This window comes from Chiloscyllium punctatum, chromosome 22 (genome assembly GCF_047496795.1).
Source record: "Chiloscyllium punctatum isolate Juve2018m chromosome 22, sChiPun1.3, whole genome shotgun sequence".
NCBI classification, from domain to species: domain Eukaryota; kingdom Metazoa; phylum Chordata; class Chondrichthyes; order Orectolobiformes; family Hemiscylliidae; genus Chiloscyllium; species Chiloscyllium punctatum.
Genome location: NC_092760.1, coordinates 64,033,977 through 64,049,711, shown reverse-complemented (window position 1 = coordinate 64,049,711; position 15,735 = coordinate 64,033,977). Strand labels below are relative to the sequence as shown.

The 15,735-nt window shown below is 39.6% G+C and overlaps 1 protein-coding gene across 3 annotated transcripts in view; it reads left to right on the top strand.

Moving 5' to 3' along the window:
• The window catches only part of syt9b (synaptotagmin IXb), a 99,967-nt gene that overhangs the window by 77,154 nt on the left and 7,078 nt on the right, over positions 1–15,735 (top strand). For 2 of the 3 annotated variants that reach the window (XM_072592547.1, XM_072592546.1), the window contains exons 4-6: positions 902–1,022; positions 2,514–2,685; positions 6,098–6,227. In XM_072592547.1, the coding sequence (XP_072448648.1) occupies positions 902–1,022; positions 2,514–2,685; positions 6,098–6,227 (423 nt within the window). The remainder of the gene's footprint in view (positions 1–901; positions 1,023–2,513; positions 2,686–6,097; positions 6,228–15,735) is intronic. The other variant, XR_011963753.1, reaches the window with a different exon arrangement.

The window sequence follows — 15,735 nt, the reverse complement described above, 5'->3', positions numbered from 1 at the left end:
AGGACTGCAGATGCTGGAGATCAGAATCAAGAGTGTGATGCTGGAAAAGCACAGCAGGTCAGGCAGCTTTGGCGAAGCAGGGAAATCAATGTTTCAGGCAAAAGCCCTTCATCAGGAATGGAGTTAATGTCAAGTCAATGTCTTATCTGAGAGGCGGAACCTCCTCCACCTTGAACAGTGATGCAACATGAATAATAGTAAATCTAAGCTAGTTTCACCCACCGCCTGCTTTTCTTGTCTGTAACTGGCAGGAAATGTTTGTCCTTTGCAATAAAATATTATTCTAATTTCAGTGTTTATTGGGAAGCATGAGTAAATACTGTAATTAGTCAAATTGCAGCTGGATGTTTGTAACTTCCTACTACTTTCTGTCGGTAGCTAAAATGCTATCAATATTATATGAAATAAAAGATAACAATGTAATGCATAATGGACCAAGAATGCTTGTGAATTTCCTGAATCAAAGATAAAATTCAAATTGCTCGAAATATGGCTAATTGGAGTGAAATAACATCAGTTGTCACAGCATCATTTCCAAATAACTCAAATGAGGTGAAATTGTTTCCTTCAGAGCTTCTGGGTAGATAATTGCATGAATTAGATTGAGTGTCTCAATTCTCTACTTGCCAAATCATAGCTCATTGCTTCCACTGAAATGTGATTGATGAGATTTATGTAGCCCATTTATATAGCCTTCTGTCAATAATTACATAAAGACCAATGAAAATGCATGTAAATACATGAAGATGCGATTTCCAAGATCAGATAGGAATGTGTGATGACTCTTTTATGAAGCTGAAATTGAACACTTCATATAATTTGAGAGATGGAGTTGAATGTGCTCTCTAATTATCCATTAAATGCAATTAAGCTCTGTACTATTTTGTTTTTAATACTTTAGGAAAATGTCGATCTTGGAGACTTGATGTTTTCACTGTGCTATCTCCCCACTGCTGGCCGGCTTACTGTCACTGTCATCAAGGCTCGTAATCTTAAAGCCATGGATATAACGGGAGCTTCAGGTGAGAAGATAACCCTCAGAAAACACTGAATGCAGGATTTTTATCTGTTTTGTCACGGGATATGGGTGTTGTTGACTGGGCCAGTAGTTATTGCCCACCTCTAATTGGCCTTGAAAAGGTGGTGATGAGCTATCTTCTTGAATCACTGCAGTCCATTTGCTGTAGGTAGAGCTGCAATTCAGGAGAGAGTTCCAGGATTTTTACCTAGTGACACTGAGGGAACTGCAACATATCCCGCCTCAGGCTGTGTGGAGTTTGCACATTCTCCCCGTGTCTGCGTGGGTTTCCTCCGGGTGCTCCGGTTTCCTCCCACAGTCCAAAAATGTGCAGGTCAGGTGAATTGGCTATGCTAAATTGCCTGTAGTGTTAGGTAAGGGGTAGATGTAGATGTAGATGTAGGGGTATGGGTGGGTTACGCTTCGGCGGGGCGGTGTGGGCTTGTTGGGCCGAAGGGCCTGTTTCCACACTGTAAGTAATCTAATCTAATCTAATCTAATCTAATCATATTTCCAAGTCAGGGTAGTGAGTAGCTTGGAAGGGAATTTGCAGGTGGAAGTGTTCCCAATCACATATGCTCTTGTCCTAATAACTGGTAAAATATTGAATTGACCCAAGGCAATTCAAGGACAATTATAAACTAATATGTTATGGGCGGCATGGTGGCTCAGAGGTTAGCACTGCTGCCTCGCAGCACCAGGGATCTGGGTTCGATTCCAGCCTCAGGCAACTGTCTATGTGGATGTTGCACATTCTCCCAGTGTCTGTGTGGACTTCCACCAGGTGCTCCAGTTTCCTCTCACAGTCCAAAGATATGCAGGTTAAATGAATTGGCTGTGCTAAATTGCCCATAGTGTTCAGGGGTGTGTAGGTAAGATGCATTAGTCAGGGGTAAATATAGGATGGGGGAGTGGGTTTGGGTGGGTTACTCTTTGGAGGGTCAGTGTGGACTTGTTGGGCAAAGGACCTGTTTCCACACTGTAGGGATTCTGTTATAACAAGGCAATGTTAAGGTAATAAAAGATATATATTTTTAACGATTCAGAGGCAGAAGTGGAGAGCTTTATGGAGAGAATTTCAGCACTTAGGATCCAGGTACCAATGGTGGGTCAATTAAAATTGGGAATGCTGAGGAGGCAAGAATTTTATGAGCATAAAGATCACAAGGGATTGCAGAGCTGGAACAGATTACAGACAAAGGGAGAGGTGGATCCATGAAGGGAATAGAAAGCATGAGCCAAAGTCAGTTGGATGAAGGAAAATGGACCTTGGTGTCAGTTCAGAGACTGACAATAGAGTGTTGGATAGGCTCAAGTTTATAGAAATTTGAAGATGGGAGGCTAGGCAGGAATATATTGGAATAGTTAAGTGCAGAGGTAATCAAGTAGTAAATGATGTTTCAGCAACAGATGAGCTAAAGCAGGCAGAAAAGGATAATGTTATAGAGATGCATGAGAGCAGATGGTTTTCTTGACTATTGTGCTGCACCGACAGATCCATATGTGAAGATTTCTCTGATGTGTGATGGAAGGAGGTTGAAAAAGAGGAAAACATCAACAAAGCGAAACACATTAAACCCTGTGTACAATGAAGCCATAGTCTTTGATGTTCCCCCTGAAAATATCGACCAAGTGAGCTTGTTAATAGCCGTCATGGATTATGATCGGTGAGATACCTTTTTAAAAATATAGTATCAATTGCTGCTTAATACATCAATAAAACAAACCTACCAAACTGAATATGCACAACATGGCAGTTAACTTCAAAAAGAGAAAACAAACCGTTCAAAAGTGAAAATCAAAAATTGTACGAAAAATGATGCTTTGTTTTTCAGTTCTTCCTCTGATGAAGAGTCATAGAGTCATAGAGATGTACAGCACAGAAACAGACCCTTTGGTCCAACTCATCCATGCCGACCAGATATCCTAACCTAATCTAGTCCCATTTGCCAGCACTTAGCCCATATCCCTCTAAACCCATCCAGATGCCTTTTAAATATTGCAAATGTAGCAGCCTCCACTACTTCCCCTTATGTCCCTTTTATATCTTTCCCCTCTCACCCTAAACCTATGCCCTCTAATTTTGGACTCCCCCACCCCAGGGAAAAGACTTTTGTCTATTTATCCTATCCATGCCCCTCATGATTTTATAAACTCTTAAAGTCACCACTCAGTCCCCAACACCCCAGGGAAAACAATCCCAGCCTACTTAGCCTCTCCCTATAGCTCAAATCCTCCAACCCTGGCAAAATCCTTGTAAATCCTTTCTGAACCCTTTCAGTTTTCACAACATCCTTCCGATAGTCCTTGCTGTTTTCCCATTGTTGGTGTCAATACATTGGTCATGTATTTCCAACATACTTTATTGTTTTTTAATTACAATTAATTATGGATATAATTTTATAATGGAACAACACAAATTTACATTTTAGCCTTGTCTTGCAAAGGAGAAAACCCATTTTTGATTGAACAGACAATTAATTACAATTACAGCTGGTCCATTCTGGGTACAGCTCCTTTTTGTTGGAATTTCTCCTAAATAATCCATTTCCAATCTTCCTATCCAACTGAAATCCTAAATAAAAGGTCAGCCATATATGACTTAAATGAAGAGAAGTTCCTTAACACAGAGAGTTGTGAATCTTTGGAATTCTCTCCTCCAGCTGACTCTGAAAGTGGCTTTTTTTAAAAAATGAGACCAGTAGCTATTTGGACTCTTAAAGAAATCAGGATATATGATAATTATGCAAGAAGGTTAGATTTGAGGCAGATGATTGACTATGATCTTACTGAATAGAGAAAGGGATTCAAGGAACTGTATGACTTTCTTCTATTCTTGATTCCCATATTGTTATGATCTCCCTCTCCAGTGCCCAAGACTAAAAGCTTGACTGAGGACAAGCACTTAACATGCATTCAGGCAGGTACTGTACCCACCTATAGGTAACAAATCTGTTGGTTGACCGAAGAATGGTTTGAGTACAAAGTATAGGACCTGTTTACTACTTTCTGTCTTCTTCTATGAAAGCCTGGAAACATTTTCAAGCTTCTGAGTTATAAATTATCTAAAATATTCCATAGAATAACTATAACACTTCGATGTGTATGTATATTTTAAGTGATGTCTCCTGTGAAATTAGATGCATAGAAAGCTGGTTTCCAGCATTTAATGAGCCAAGAGCTAAGCTGATTCTGAAACAAGCTTGATGTCCTTCACCAGGGCTTTGAAATCAGTTACATTTATGCTAAATCTTTCCAATTTTCCCAATGATATTGAACCTAGAACTGTCCTAGTAAAGAGAATTTGGACGTTTTCCAATCTTTTGCAACTTCTGCAAAGTTCTGTGTGCTAGTTTTAAAATAAAACTCATCATCTCATTGGCTGCATATGGCACAACCAACATTTTTCAAAGAATGTGTGATACATTACCGTCCAGGGCAACTCTGGCAATCTAGCCAAGCTTCACGGGTATCTGCCATCCTGAAACTTCCCCATATTGAATCCCACAAATGGTGCCAGATAATGGTCCATTAACCCCTCATGTCAAATCCCCTTCCATTGGTTTGCTTCCAAGAAATCTGGAAGGCACACCAACAATAAAATACAAATGATTGATTAAAACACAGTCCCAAAATTGTTAGTTTTAAGAGGATGGAGTTTAAGTCCTCAAATACTAGGGGGAAAATGAAAACTAACACACTGTAGACAAAATAGGTTATTTTGTAACAAGTCATCTGGTTACTCATTTTGAAGCCACCTTTGTCTCATATTAAACATCGCTCAAAAGAGATTTGAATCAAAGTTTTTTTGTTTTATTCACTCGTCCGGATTGAAAAGCAAGAAAATCAGTTTAGATAAAGAGCAACAACTTACTAAGTCCAAAGAAGGTGTGATTCCAGTCAGTGGATGAAGAATATGGCAAATATGGCTAATGATTTAGCTCTTGCTGTTCAAGCAGCAAATGATTGTCCTATTGGGAATCCCTAAACCAGAGCCATCATGCGATTCCCCTTACCACATCTCCCCATTATTCCCCATCGCCCCCAATAACTTGCCCTTGTCTGGAAAATTGCTTGTCTTCTAGAGAAAACCCCAGTGCAGATGGAAGTAAGTCTGATGTCCAAAGCTCTTGCACCTCTTTTAAGGTCATATTTTAGCTGTCTGCATGTGATTTGATATTGCAAAGGTTAAAATCAGGTGTTTGAAGCATTTTACATGACAATCTTTGAGTTGGTGCAAAATTATCTCACATTACGCATTTTTGCTAAAGTTAAGAATTTGCCCTTTTAGTTGTAAAATCTCACTGAGTGAGAGCACATATCTAGAATGCATGAACTAAAAAATTTGCTATTAATGTTGGGTAGGCAATCATACAACATCCAATGATTACAATGGCCGAATCCTGATATATACACTTAGAGTGCAAATATCTACCCAGGACATTAGTTAATGATAAATAACCATTAAGAGACCCTAAGTCCCAGAGTCAGTGGGAATGATTGAAAAAGGAATGAAACTTCATGTTTCACTCTGGAATCAGTGAAAGCCTTGACTCTAAATCTAATAAGTAGGGTAGCATATCCATTCTTGTTATTGGGCAAGCAGGTCCAAGGTCAAAGGATCAAAACCCACTGAGGATTCTTGTGAAATTATATTCAATAAGGTTGACAATTTGGCAGTTGGTACTAGCAGGTAATCCTGCTAAATTGTAGTTATTTTAATACAATAAAGCAAATATTTCAGTGATTGGAATATGCAAATGCTATTACACCTGGCTCATATCTGACTCTAGTCTCAAGCTCAGTAACTGGAGCCTCAATAACCTGGGGTATCCCAGTGAGGACCAACAGTGCTACATCATCCTCAAGTCACAAACCAAAAGGGGGAGAAAGTGCTCGCAACTTGCCAGTTGATGCAACTGCGAAAACATTTTAAATACTGGTGTGTAAATGTGACCCGAGCAAGTTCTCCAGTTCTTAAACCTCATGCCACACTCAACATCTTTCTGAGCTTGTCATTCAAGAAGTGGTTACCGTTTTAACTTTTTAAGGAAAATTATTATGGCAAATTTTTCACAGTGTAGGTCACAACGAGGTCATCGGTGTGTGCCATGTGGGGAATGATGCGGAGAGACTGGGACGTGATCATTGGAATGAGATGCTCACCTACCCTCGCAAACCGATAGCACATTGGCATCAACTGGCAGAGGTAAGTAACTGATGATGTATGCACCAAGTTGCAAAAGATTTATAGTGATGTGAAAGAAATATCTGAGGCCATTATTTGTAATGTGAAATACAGTGGATTGCGACACTAGAGGTGATATGATTTAGATAGAAATTGAACCTTAAAACAACTTTTTGGATATAAAATGGGCTATTCCATCCTGCACACTAACCATACCTGATAAATATCTAAGAACAAAAATGACCACTATCAGAAAGTGTCCGTATTAAATTTCCTCTTAACCTTTTCTGCTGTAAGAAGAACAATCCCACCTCCTCAAGTCACGCCATATAGGTGATGTTCCTCATCCTTAGCACAATTATGGTAACTCTCCCCAACACCCTTTGTAAAAGTTACAGGAACATTTCAGATTTTCTTTGCTCACTTCAACCTCCTACATGAAATTTTTCTTTTGTGTATAACAATTCAATGCAATTAATTATACATGAGTTTTAGACTTCTGCTTTGTATTATGTGGCTGGCCTTTCCTTCATTTATGCCTCTGTGGCAGTCACTTAATTTCTCCACTTCCTGCTCACGTTGCAATTACAATCGCAGCCTTGCAATCTAGAATCAGGAGATAACTGAAATCAGAATAAAGAGGAATAGGACCGCGTCCGGCATGATGGTCTTGCTGTGCACTTGTGGTGTTCCATTCCTGGATTAATTTCAGCCCTCACACTCGCTTCATGATCCATGTTTGGCATCTTTACAATGCTGTAGTTGCGAAACTTTTGATACATGAAAGACTAAGACTTTCCACCTCAATATTCAGAGTGATGTGCAATGTGCTTTTCAATGATATTTTATTTTGAATTTAAATCTACTGATGTGGAATCTTTTTAAGCCAAAGTAATGCAGTATTCACACCTATATTAAAATAGCCTTTTGCTCTGTAAAAAAGAGCATCTGCCAGACAACATCTAATGCAGCAATAATGGAACCATGTTGAGGTAAATTAATTTTATCCTAGATGATCAAATCCCATGTATTATTGAAAGATGTGATACATAATAAAAGGTTCAGTAACATTGAATAAGGTCTTTACTGGATGGAAATGAGCAAGTTACTGAGATTGAATATCCTCAAGCAATCTGTTTCAAATGACAGTACTTCTCACAGAGCTTTTATATTTTCTAGATTTTCAGTGCAACAAGCACATCTGAAGTGGTTTTAATTTGTTCTAAGTTCCCTCTATCCTTCAGCACCATGTGCAGTTCAATAATTGACAATTCATCTTGAACATTCAACTGTTTATAGTACTTAACTTGTTATAATGATATGCAAATAACTAAAAAAAACTTCTAGTGCACAGTTGTGATCTCCTTACTGCAGAAAGAATATGAAAGGATAAGAGAAAGCACAAAAAAGATTTCCAAGAAAGAAAGCAGAACTTAGATGTTAAATCTATTAGGAAATATTCAGCAGGTTGGGACTGTATTGGCTTGTAAAGAGAAGACTGGAGGATGATTTGACAGAAAGTTGTGGAAAGGTTTGACAAGGTAACTGTAAAGATGTTTCTATTTGATGACCAAAACAAGGAGTCACGAGGATCCAAGAGAGAATTTAGGAGGAATTCTTTTACCAAAGAAGAGGTGAGAATGTGGAACTCATCATCACATGAAGCACTTGTGGTAAATAACATTGATACATTAAAGATAAGGCTGGATAAGGGCATGGGGAAGGGGAAAAGAAATAGATGATTTGGTTCATGTGATGAAATGCAGACTAGTGGAAGAAGGCCTATGGGGAATATAAACACCTCAATGGATTGTTTGACCTAAATGGTCTGATTTTCAGCTGTACAATTTTGCATTATGGACTGAATTAGACTCATAGAGACTTAGAGATGCACAGCACGGATACAGACGCTTCGGTCCAACTCGTCCATGCCAAACAAATATCTCAACCCAATCTAGTCCCACCTGCCAGCACCCAGCCCAAATCCCTTCAAGCCCTTCCTAATCATAAACCCATCCAGATGCCTTTTAAATATTGCAATTGTATTAGCCTCCACCAGTTCCTCTGGCAGCCCATTCCATACACGAACTACCCTCTGTGTGAAAAAGTTGCCCCTTAGGTCTCTTTCATAACTTTCCCCTCTCATCCTAAACCTATGCCCTCTAGTTCTGGACTCCCCCACCCCAGAGAAAAGACTTTGTCTATTTATCCTATCCAAGTCCCTCATGATTTTATAAACCTCTACAAGGTCACCCCTCAGCCTCCGACACTCCAGGGAAAACAGCCCCAGCCTTTTTAGCCTCTCCCTGTAGCTCAAATCCTCCAACCCTGGCAACATCCGTGTAAATCTTTTCTGAACCCTTTCAAGTTTCACAACATCCTTCCAATAGGAAGGAGACCAGAATTGCACGCAATATTCCAGAAGTGGCCTATCCAATGTTCTATACAGCCACAACATCACCTCCCAACTCCTGTACTCAATACTCTGACTAATAAAGGTTGCTAAATTCTATAATTACTTTCTGTGTTTTCTTTAAGATAAACACCAACTAAATTATTGTGGGTAACAGGAACAAACACCTAATGTGTTCTATCGATTTTCCAGATATTGAAAGATTTGCCTTTGATCTGTACAAGAGAGCAAGAGAAGGGCAAAGAGAATTCTGAGGCTTTAACATAATACTTGAAACAAGAAAATGATTATTTATTATTGTCACGTGTACCAAGATACAGTGTAAAGTGTTGTTTCGCATGCTATACAGACAGATTGTACCATACAAAGTGCGTCAGGGTAACAGAACAGAGTGGGGAATACAGTGTTATAGCCACAGAGAAGGTGGAGAGAGAGAGCAGAGGGATAGAGAGAGAGAGAGATCAGAATTAACATTTGAGAGGCATGTTAAAAAATCTGATAATAGCGGAAAGAAGAACTGTTCTTGAATCAATTCATACTTTTAAAACTTGCAAAGTTTCAAAACTTTCAACCAGAATTTTAAAACCTTTATATCATTCATTATGTTGGTGCTTTCCTGAGGCAGTAGGAAGTAGAGATGGAGTCAAAGGATGAAAGGCTGGTTTGCGTGACGGAGTGGGTTGTGTTAATGCCTCTCTGTAGCTTCTTACTATTGATGACAGTTAGAGTAATATGAATGACTCTGGGCACCTGATTTGAGCCATGGTTAGGGGACTGTGAGAAGTCAACAGTAACTTGTAGGTGACAAATCAATATTGGGGCTTTCTTCAGCAGGGCTCTAATGTCACTGCTGTGACTTGATCAGTAGCACTCTTGCTTCTAAGTCACAAGATTCTGGATTCAAGTGCCACTCCAAGACTGTCAAAAACATCAACTCTAACACTTCACTACCGAATTGAGAAAGCACTAAACTAACAGACGCGCTGTTTAGGAAATCAGCTCAGGCAGCGCACACCTTCTTAAATGAGTGTAAAAGATTATTTTAAATAGGGCAGTTGTCTTATCCAGGTTGCCCTGCTCAATACTGATTCTTGGATCAACATCGCTACAACATATTATCTCATATAATCACACAACCGTTTGTCAGAGTTTGTTGTGTGCACATTGGATGCCATTTTCTTATATTCCAGCAGTAACTATGCATAATTAGCTACTACAAAATTCTTTGAAATGTCTGGTAGTTACTACAATTGCTATTGAAATGCACATCTTGGCTTTGTTTTGCTTTTAATGGAAGATTCAAAATTATGAAAGTTTTGAGAAGATAACTGGTGAATTATTCATCTCATTAGTGAGTGGATTTGTAACAATAAGTACCATCTGCAGGAATTCCGCAACAACTTACTAAGAGTCCATCAGTGGTACGTTCTGTTCTCTGCCGACTAGAAGAGAAAAGAGAGTAGACATATGAGAATGTCACCACCTGCAAGTTCCCCTCCCAGTCACGCATCATTCTGAGTTTGAAATGTATTGCCGTTCTTTGGGGAGCACAATAACTTAGTGGTTAGCACTGCCTCACTGCAGCCAGGTTTAATCCCAACCTTGAGGGTGGCTGTCTGTGTGGAATTGGCACGTTCACTCAGAGTCTGCATAGGTTTCCACTGGATGCTGTAGTTTCCTCTCACAGTCCAAAGATGTGTAGGTTAGGTGGCCATGATTTGGAGATGCCAGTGTTGGACTGGGGTGTACAAATTTAAAAATCACACAACACCGGGTTATAGTCCAACAGGTTTCCAATTAAACCTGTTGGACTATAACCTGGTGTTGTGTGATTTTTAACTAGGTTAGGTGGATTAGCCCATGTTAAATTATTCCATAGTGACCAGGCTAGGTAGGTTAGCTATGGCAAAGATAGGGTTTTGGGAATGAGGTAGGATTTGGTCTGATGCTGTTCGAAGGGTTGGTTTGGAATTGTTGAGCTAAGTGGCCTCTTTCAATACTGCAGGGATTCTTTCTTTCACTGTTTGTAGGTCAAAATACTGGAACTCCTTCCCTCAGTACTATGAATATGCATGAACTGTAGCAGTTCAAGGAAGCAGTTCACTGTCTTGTTCTGAAGGGCAATTAGGAATGGACAATAGATTCTGACTTTGCCAATGACGCTCAAATTCTAACAATGACTTTTTGTTAAAAACCATGAAGTATCAGAGATTTAAACTTACCAATACCATGGAGGAAACTTAGAATATTTCTTTCTTTCACATAGACATGGAATGCTTTACCATCAGTGTCCAGTAAGAGACAGACGACAGATCTGAATTAGCTGAAAAAATAAGGAACTCTAAAGGTGTTCACTATTACTAATGGATGAATTGCCCAACAACTTATAGTGAGGATTAAATAAGCTATGCATTCTGATTTATAACAAGTCAGGGGACTTGTCTTGCTCTGCCACTAACCCACTCTCAAACTCCCTCTGCATTTCAAGATATTGATCCATTTACAAATTCAATGCCATTTAACTCATCACAGTATGTTAAGGTGGTTTTTCCACAGTGTGAATGAGGAGTTTGTATTCTTCAACCTAACAATGAAATGATGTAATATATGATGTTTCATTCCCATAGGTAAAAAATTGTTAGAGATTTTTAAAATTTATAATTCACATTTATTAAATTATTTTCTTACTTTTTTTCCTTGTGTCCCTGTTTTTTTCTGTCTTAATTAATTCTCTTGTCCCATTGCATTTTATTTTTCATTTTGGGTTGATGACTCTAACACAATCAGTTCCTTTTCTGCCATTCCTCATTTATTAACGGGAAAAGCTGTTAGTCCTGTTGTTGAGAGTTCCCAAACGTTCTGCTGTTCTTGCGTCAAGGTTATCAGCTCCCATTTCCAATATGAGACAGCAAAAGAATTTTGAGCTGTCATTCGAGGGGAAAAGTCTTAATATCTAGGTACACTATACAATTCCTCAAAACAACAAATTTTGTGTTATTCAAATGAATTTACAGGGAATTGGGTAATACATGAAAAACAATACAAAAGGTCACCGGGAAAGGACTGGTAAATGAGATTAGACAAGATAACGCAATCTGAGGAATTAGCAGCAGTACAGGGCTCATGAACAGAACGGCCTCCTTCAGGGTTTATAGTGTCCATGACTCCTCCTTTGTTAATGGAGCCATTAATCAACAAATAATGCCAGAATTCTGGTCTCCTTCCTATCGGAAAGTTGTTGCGAAACCTGAAAAGATTCAGAAAAGATTTACAAGAATGTTGCCAGGGTTGAAGGATTTGAGCTATCAGGAGAGGTTGAACAGGCTCAGGCTGTTTTCCCTGGAGCATCGGAGGCTGAGGGGTGACCTTATAGAAGTTTATAAAATCATGAGGGGCTTGGATAGGATAAATAGACAAAATCTTTTCCCTGGGGTGGGGGAGTCTAGAACTAGAGGGCAGAGGTTTAGGGTGAGAGGGGAAAGATATGAAAGAGACCTAAGGGGCAACCTTTTCACTCAGAGGGTGGTACATGTATGGAATGGGCTGCCAGAGGAAGTGGTGGAGACTAGTACAATTGCAACATTTAAAAGGCATCTGGATGAGTATATGAATAGGAAGAGTTTAGAAGGATATGGGCCAAGTGCTGGCAGCTGGGACTAGATTGGCTTGGGATATCTGTTTGGCATGGACGAGTTGGACTGACAAGTCTGTTTCTGTGCTTTACATCTCTATGACTTTATAAGTCACATGACAACAGGTTATAGTCCAACAGGTTTATTTGAAATCACAAGCTTTCGGAGCACTGCTCCTTTGTCAGATAATGAAGGAGCAGCGTTCTGAAAGCTTGTGATTTTAAACAAACCTGTTGGCCTATAGCCTGGTATCATGTGATTTCTGACCTTGTCCACCCCAGTCCAACACCGGCACCTCCATATCAATAAACAATGTAACAATTGCTTTAAAATGACAGATGTGAATGTGAGTTGAGTGTTGATAATGCATTAGAAACCCCCTGTGTGTTTCAAAATTTGTACGTCTACTTTTTGCACCTAGTTTTAACAAACAAAGGTAAAATAGTGGAGATACTAAAAATCTGAATCAAACACAGAGAATGCTGGATAAACTCAACAAGTCTGGCAATGTCTGTGAAGAGAAAGAGAGATGCTCCTTAGCTGGATAAAGCCAGTCTACTTGTGCAGAAATTCAAGTACTGAACTAAATAATTTGTTAACCAGAGGCTCATCTCCCCCAAACCTGTCAAACCTGTTGAGTGATTGAAGAAATAGAGGATCATCTTTGATCATCTTTATGGAAGCTAAATAATGTTTTACATAAATTGCAATGTGCCATGAAGCAACCAACTTAAATTCGTTACATCTTATTTCCTACAAGGAGTCTATTCAGCCTATTCCTCTTACTAAAGTGCTATCCAATTAGTCCCACTGCCCTACCTTTTCTTCATACAGATTATTTTCTTCCAAATATTTCTGTCTCTTTTGAACACTATTAATAGAACATAGAACATAGAAAAATACAGCGCAATACAGGCCCTTCGGCCCTCAATGTTGCACCGACCGAAGCCTACCTAACCTACACTAGCCCAATAACCTCTATATGCTTATCCAATGCCTGCTTGAATGACCATAAAGAGGAAAGTCCACCACTGATACTGGCAGAGCATTCCATGAACTCACAACCCACTGAGTAAAGAATCTACCCCTAACATCTGTCCTATACCAACCTCCCCTTAATTTAAAGCTGTGTCCCCTAGTAACAGCTGACTCCATACGCGGAAAAAGGTTCTCACTGTCAACCCTATCTAAACCCCTAATCATCTTGTACACTAATCATCTTGTAATGATTTTGCTTCCACCACTCTTTCAGGTCGTGCATTCTACATCATCATAACTTTTATGTCAAAAAACTCTCTTCAAATTGTCTTTGGTTCTTTTGTTAATTACATTATTCTGTGTCCCTTTGATTACTCATGCAGCTACCAATGAAAACTTGAATACTGTAAAGCTTGAATATTATTCACTGATGCAAATCATAAAATATACATATTTTCAAGCATTTGAGAATGATTGCAAACCAAGTGATTTTCTGTAAGCGTCATGAGGCTGATTGGTTTCCACAATAAAGTTAATGAATTATGGGGTCAGTTCCAACCCAGATGGCATGAATATATTGGTGACTGCAAAGGTTCGAATGTGTAATGGTTCAATTAGATGCCTCACAGATCTTTGGCTTCGCTAAATCTGCTCAGTGTCTACAGAATCTGCACTAATTAGACAATCTGGCCCCAGGCCATTCAGAAAATATAACTTGTTATGCAAGAACATAAGAAATGGGAGTAGGAGTAAATATTCAATTCTAACCTTGCTCCCCCAATCAATATGATCAAGGCTGAACTTTGACATCAACTCAATGTTCCCCTTCCTTATACCCATATCACTTGACTCCTTTAATGCACAGAGATCTATCAATCTCAGTTTTGAATTGACTGAACATTCATTACCCTTTTCAAGGGAAAGATATGGCACTGCCTGAATCAACAAATTGATACTGACCTCAGTTTTAAATAGGTAGCTAGATTTTTTTCTCTTCCCTTGTCCAGCTCCTTATGTCCGCGATTCATCTTAGGTGTTACATCATTATCAAAATGTCCAGTTTGTGGGCACCAGTGCCTGCCCTTCACCAGGAATAAGCAGTCCCTCAACACATCCATCCTCAATCAAGATGGTCTGAGGACTTTCTGCTTCTTCCTTGAGAGAAGGCCTGAACCGTTCCCATCCATCACGCTCCTCCCCCATTCAATCTTGTCCATACTTCACCTTCAATTCCTCTCACTCTCTTCAGGCCAAAGATGTGGCCATGGGTACGATTGGACCTACTTAAGCCTGTCTCTTTGTGGCTTATATGGAACGTTCCTTGTTCCAGTCATAGAGTCATAGATTTACACTGCATGGAAAAAGACCCTACGAACCAACTCATCCATGCCAACCTGATATTCTAAACTGATCGAGTCCCATTTGCCAGCATTTGGCACATACCCCTCTAAACCATTCCTATTCATTTACCCATCCAGATGTGTTTTAAATTGTACCAGCCTCCACCCTTCCTCTGGTAGCTTGTTTTATGCAGGCATCACCCTGTGTGAAAAGGTTGCCCCTCGGGTGTCTTTTAAATCTTTTTGCCTTCCACCTGAAACCTATGCCCTCTCATTCTGGACTCCCCTGGGAAAAAGATCTTGTCTCTTTACCCTATCCATGACCCTCATGGTTTTATAGACCTCTATAAGGTCACCCCTCAACCTCTGATGCTCCAGGTAAAAATTAGCCCCAGCCTATTCAGCCTCTCCCTGTAGCTCAAACCCTCCATCCTTAGCAACATCCTTGAAAATTTTTGCTGAATTCTTTCAAGTTTAACAATATCTTTCCTATAGCAGGTGAACTGGAATTGAATGCAGTATTCTAAAAGTGACCTCACCAATGTCCTGTACAGCTGCAACATGGCGTCCCAACTCATATACTCAATGCACTGATCAATGAAAGCAAGCATACCTTCTTCATCACCCTGTCTACCTGCAACTCCACTGTCAAGGAACAATGCACTTGCACCTTTCAGTACCCTTGTTCAGTAACACTCCCTGGGGCCTATTAACTATATAAGTCCTGCCCTGATTTGCCTTACCAAAAGCGAAACCTCATATTTATGTAAAGAAACTCCATCTGCCACTCCTCGACCCATTGGCCCATCTGATCAAGGTCCTATTGTACTCTGAGATAACCTTCTTCACTGTCTACAACACAACCAATTTCAATGTCATCTGAAAACTTACTAACCGTACCTCCTATATTCACATCCAAATCATTTATATAAATGATGAAAAGCAGCACCGATCCCTGTGGCATCCCGCTAGTCACAGGCTTCCAGTCTGAAAAATAATGCTCTACCACCACCCTCTGTCTTCTACCTTCAAGCCAATTTTGAATCCAATTGGCTAGCTCCCCTACATTCCATCTGATCTAACTTTGCTAACAAGCATACCATACGGAACCTTGTTGAACACCTTGCTAAAGTCCATATCGTCCTACTTGGAATCTTCCTTCCCAT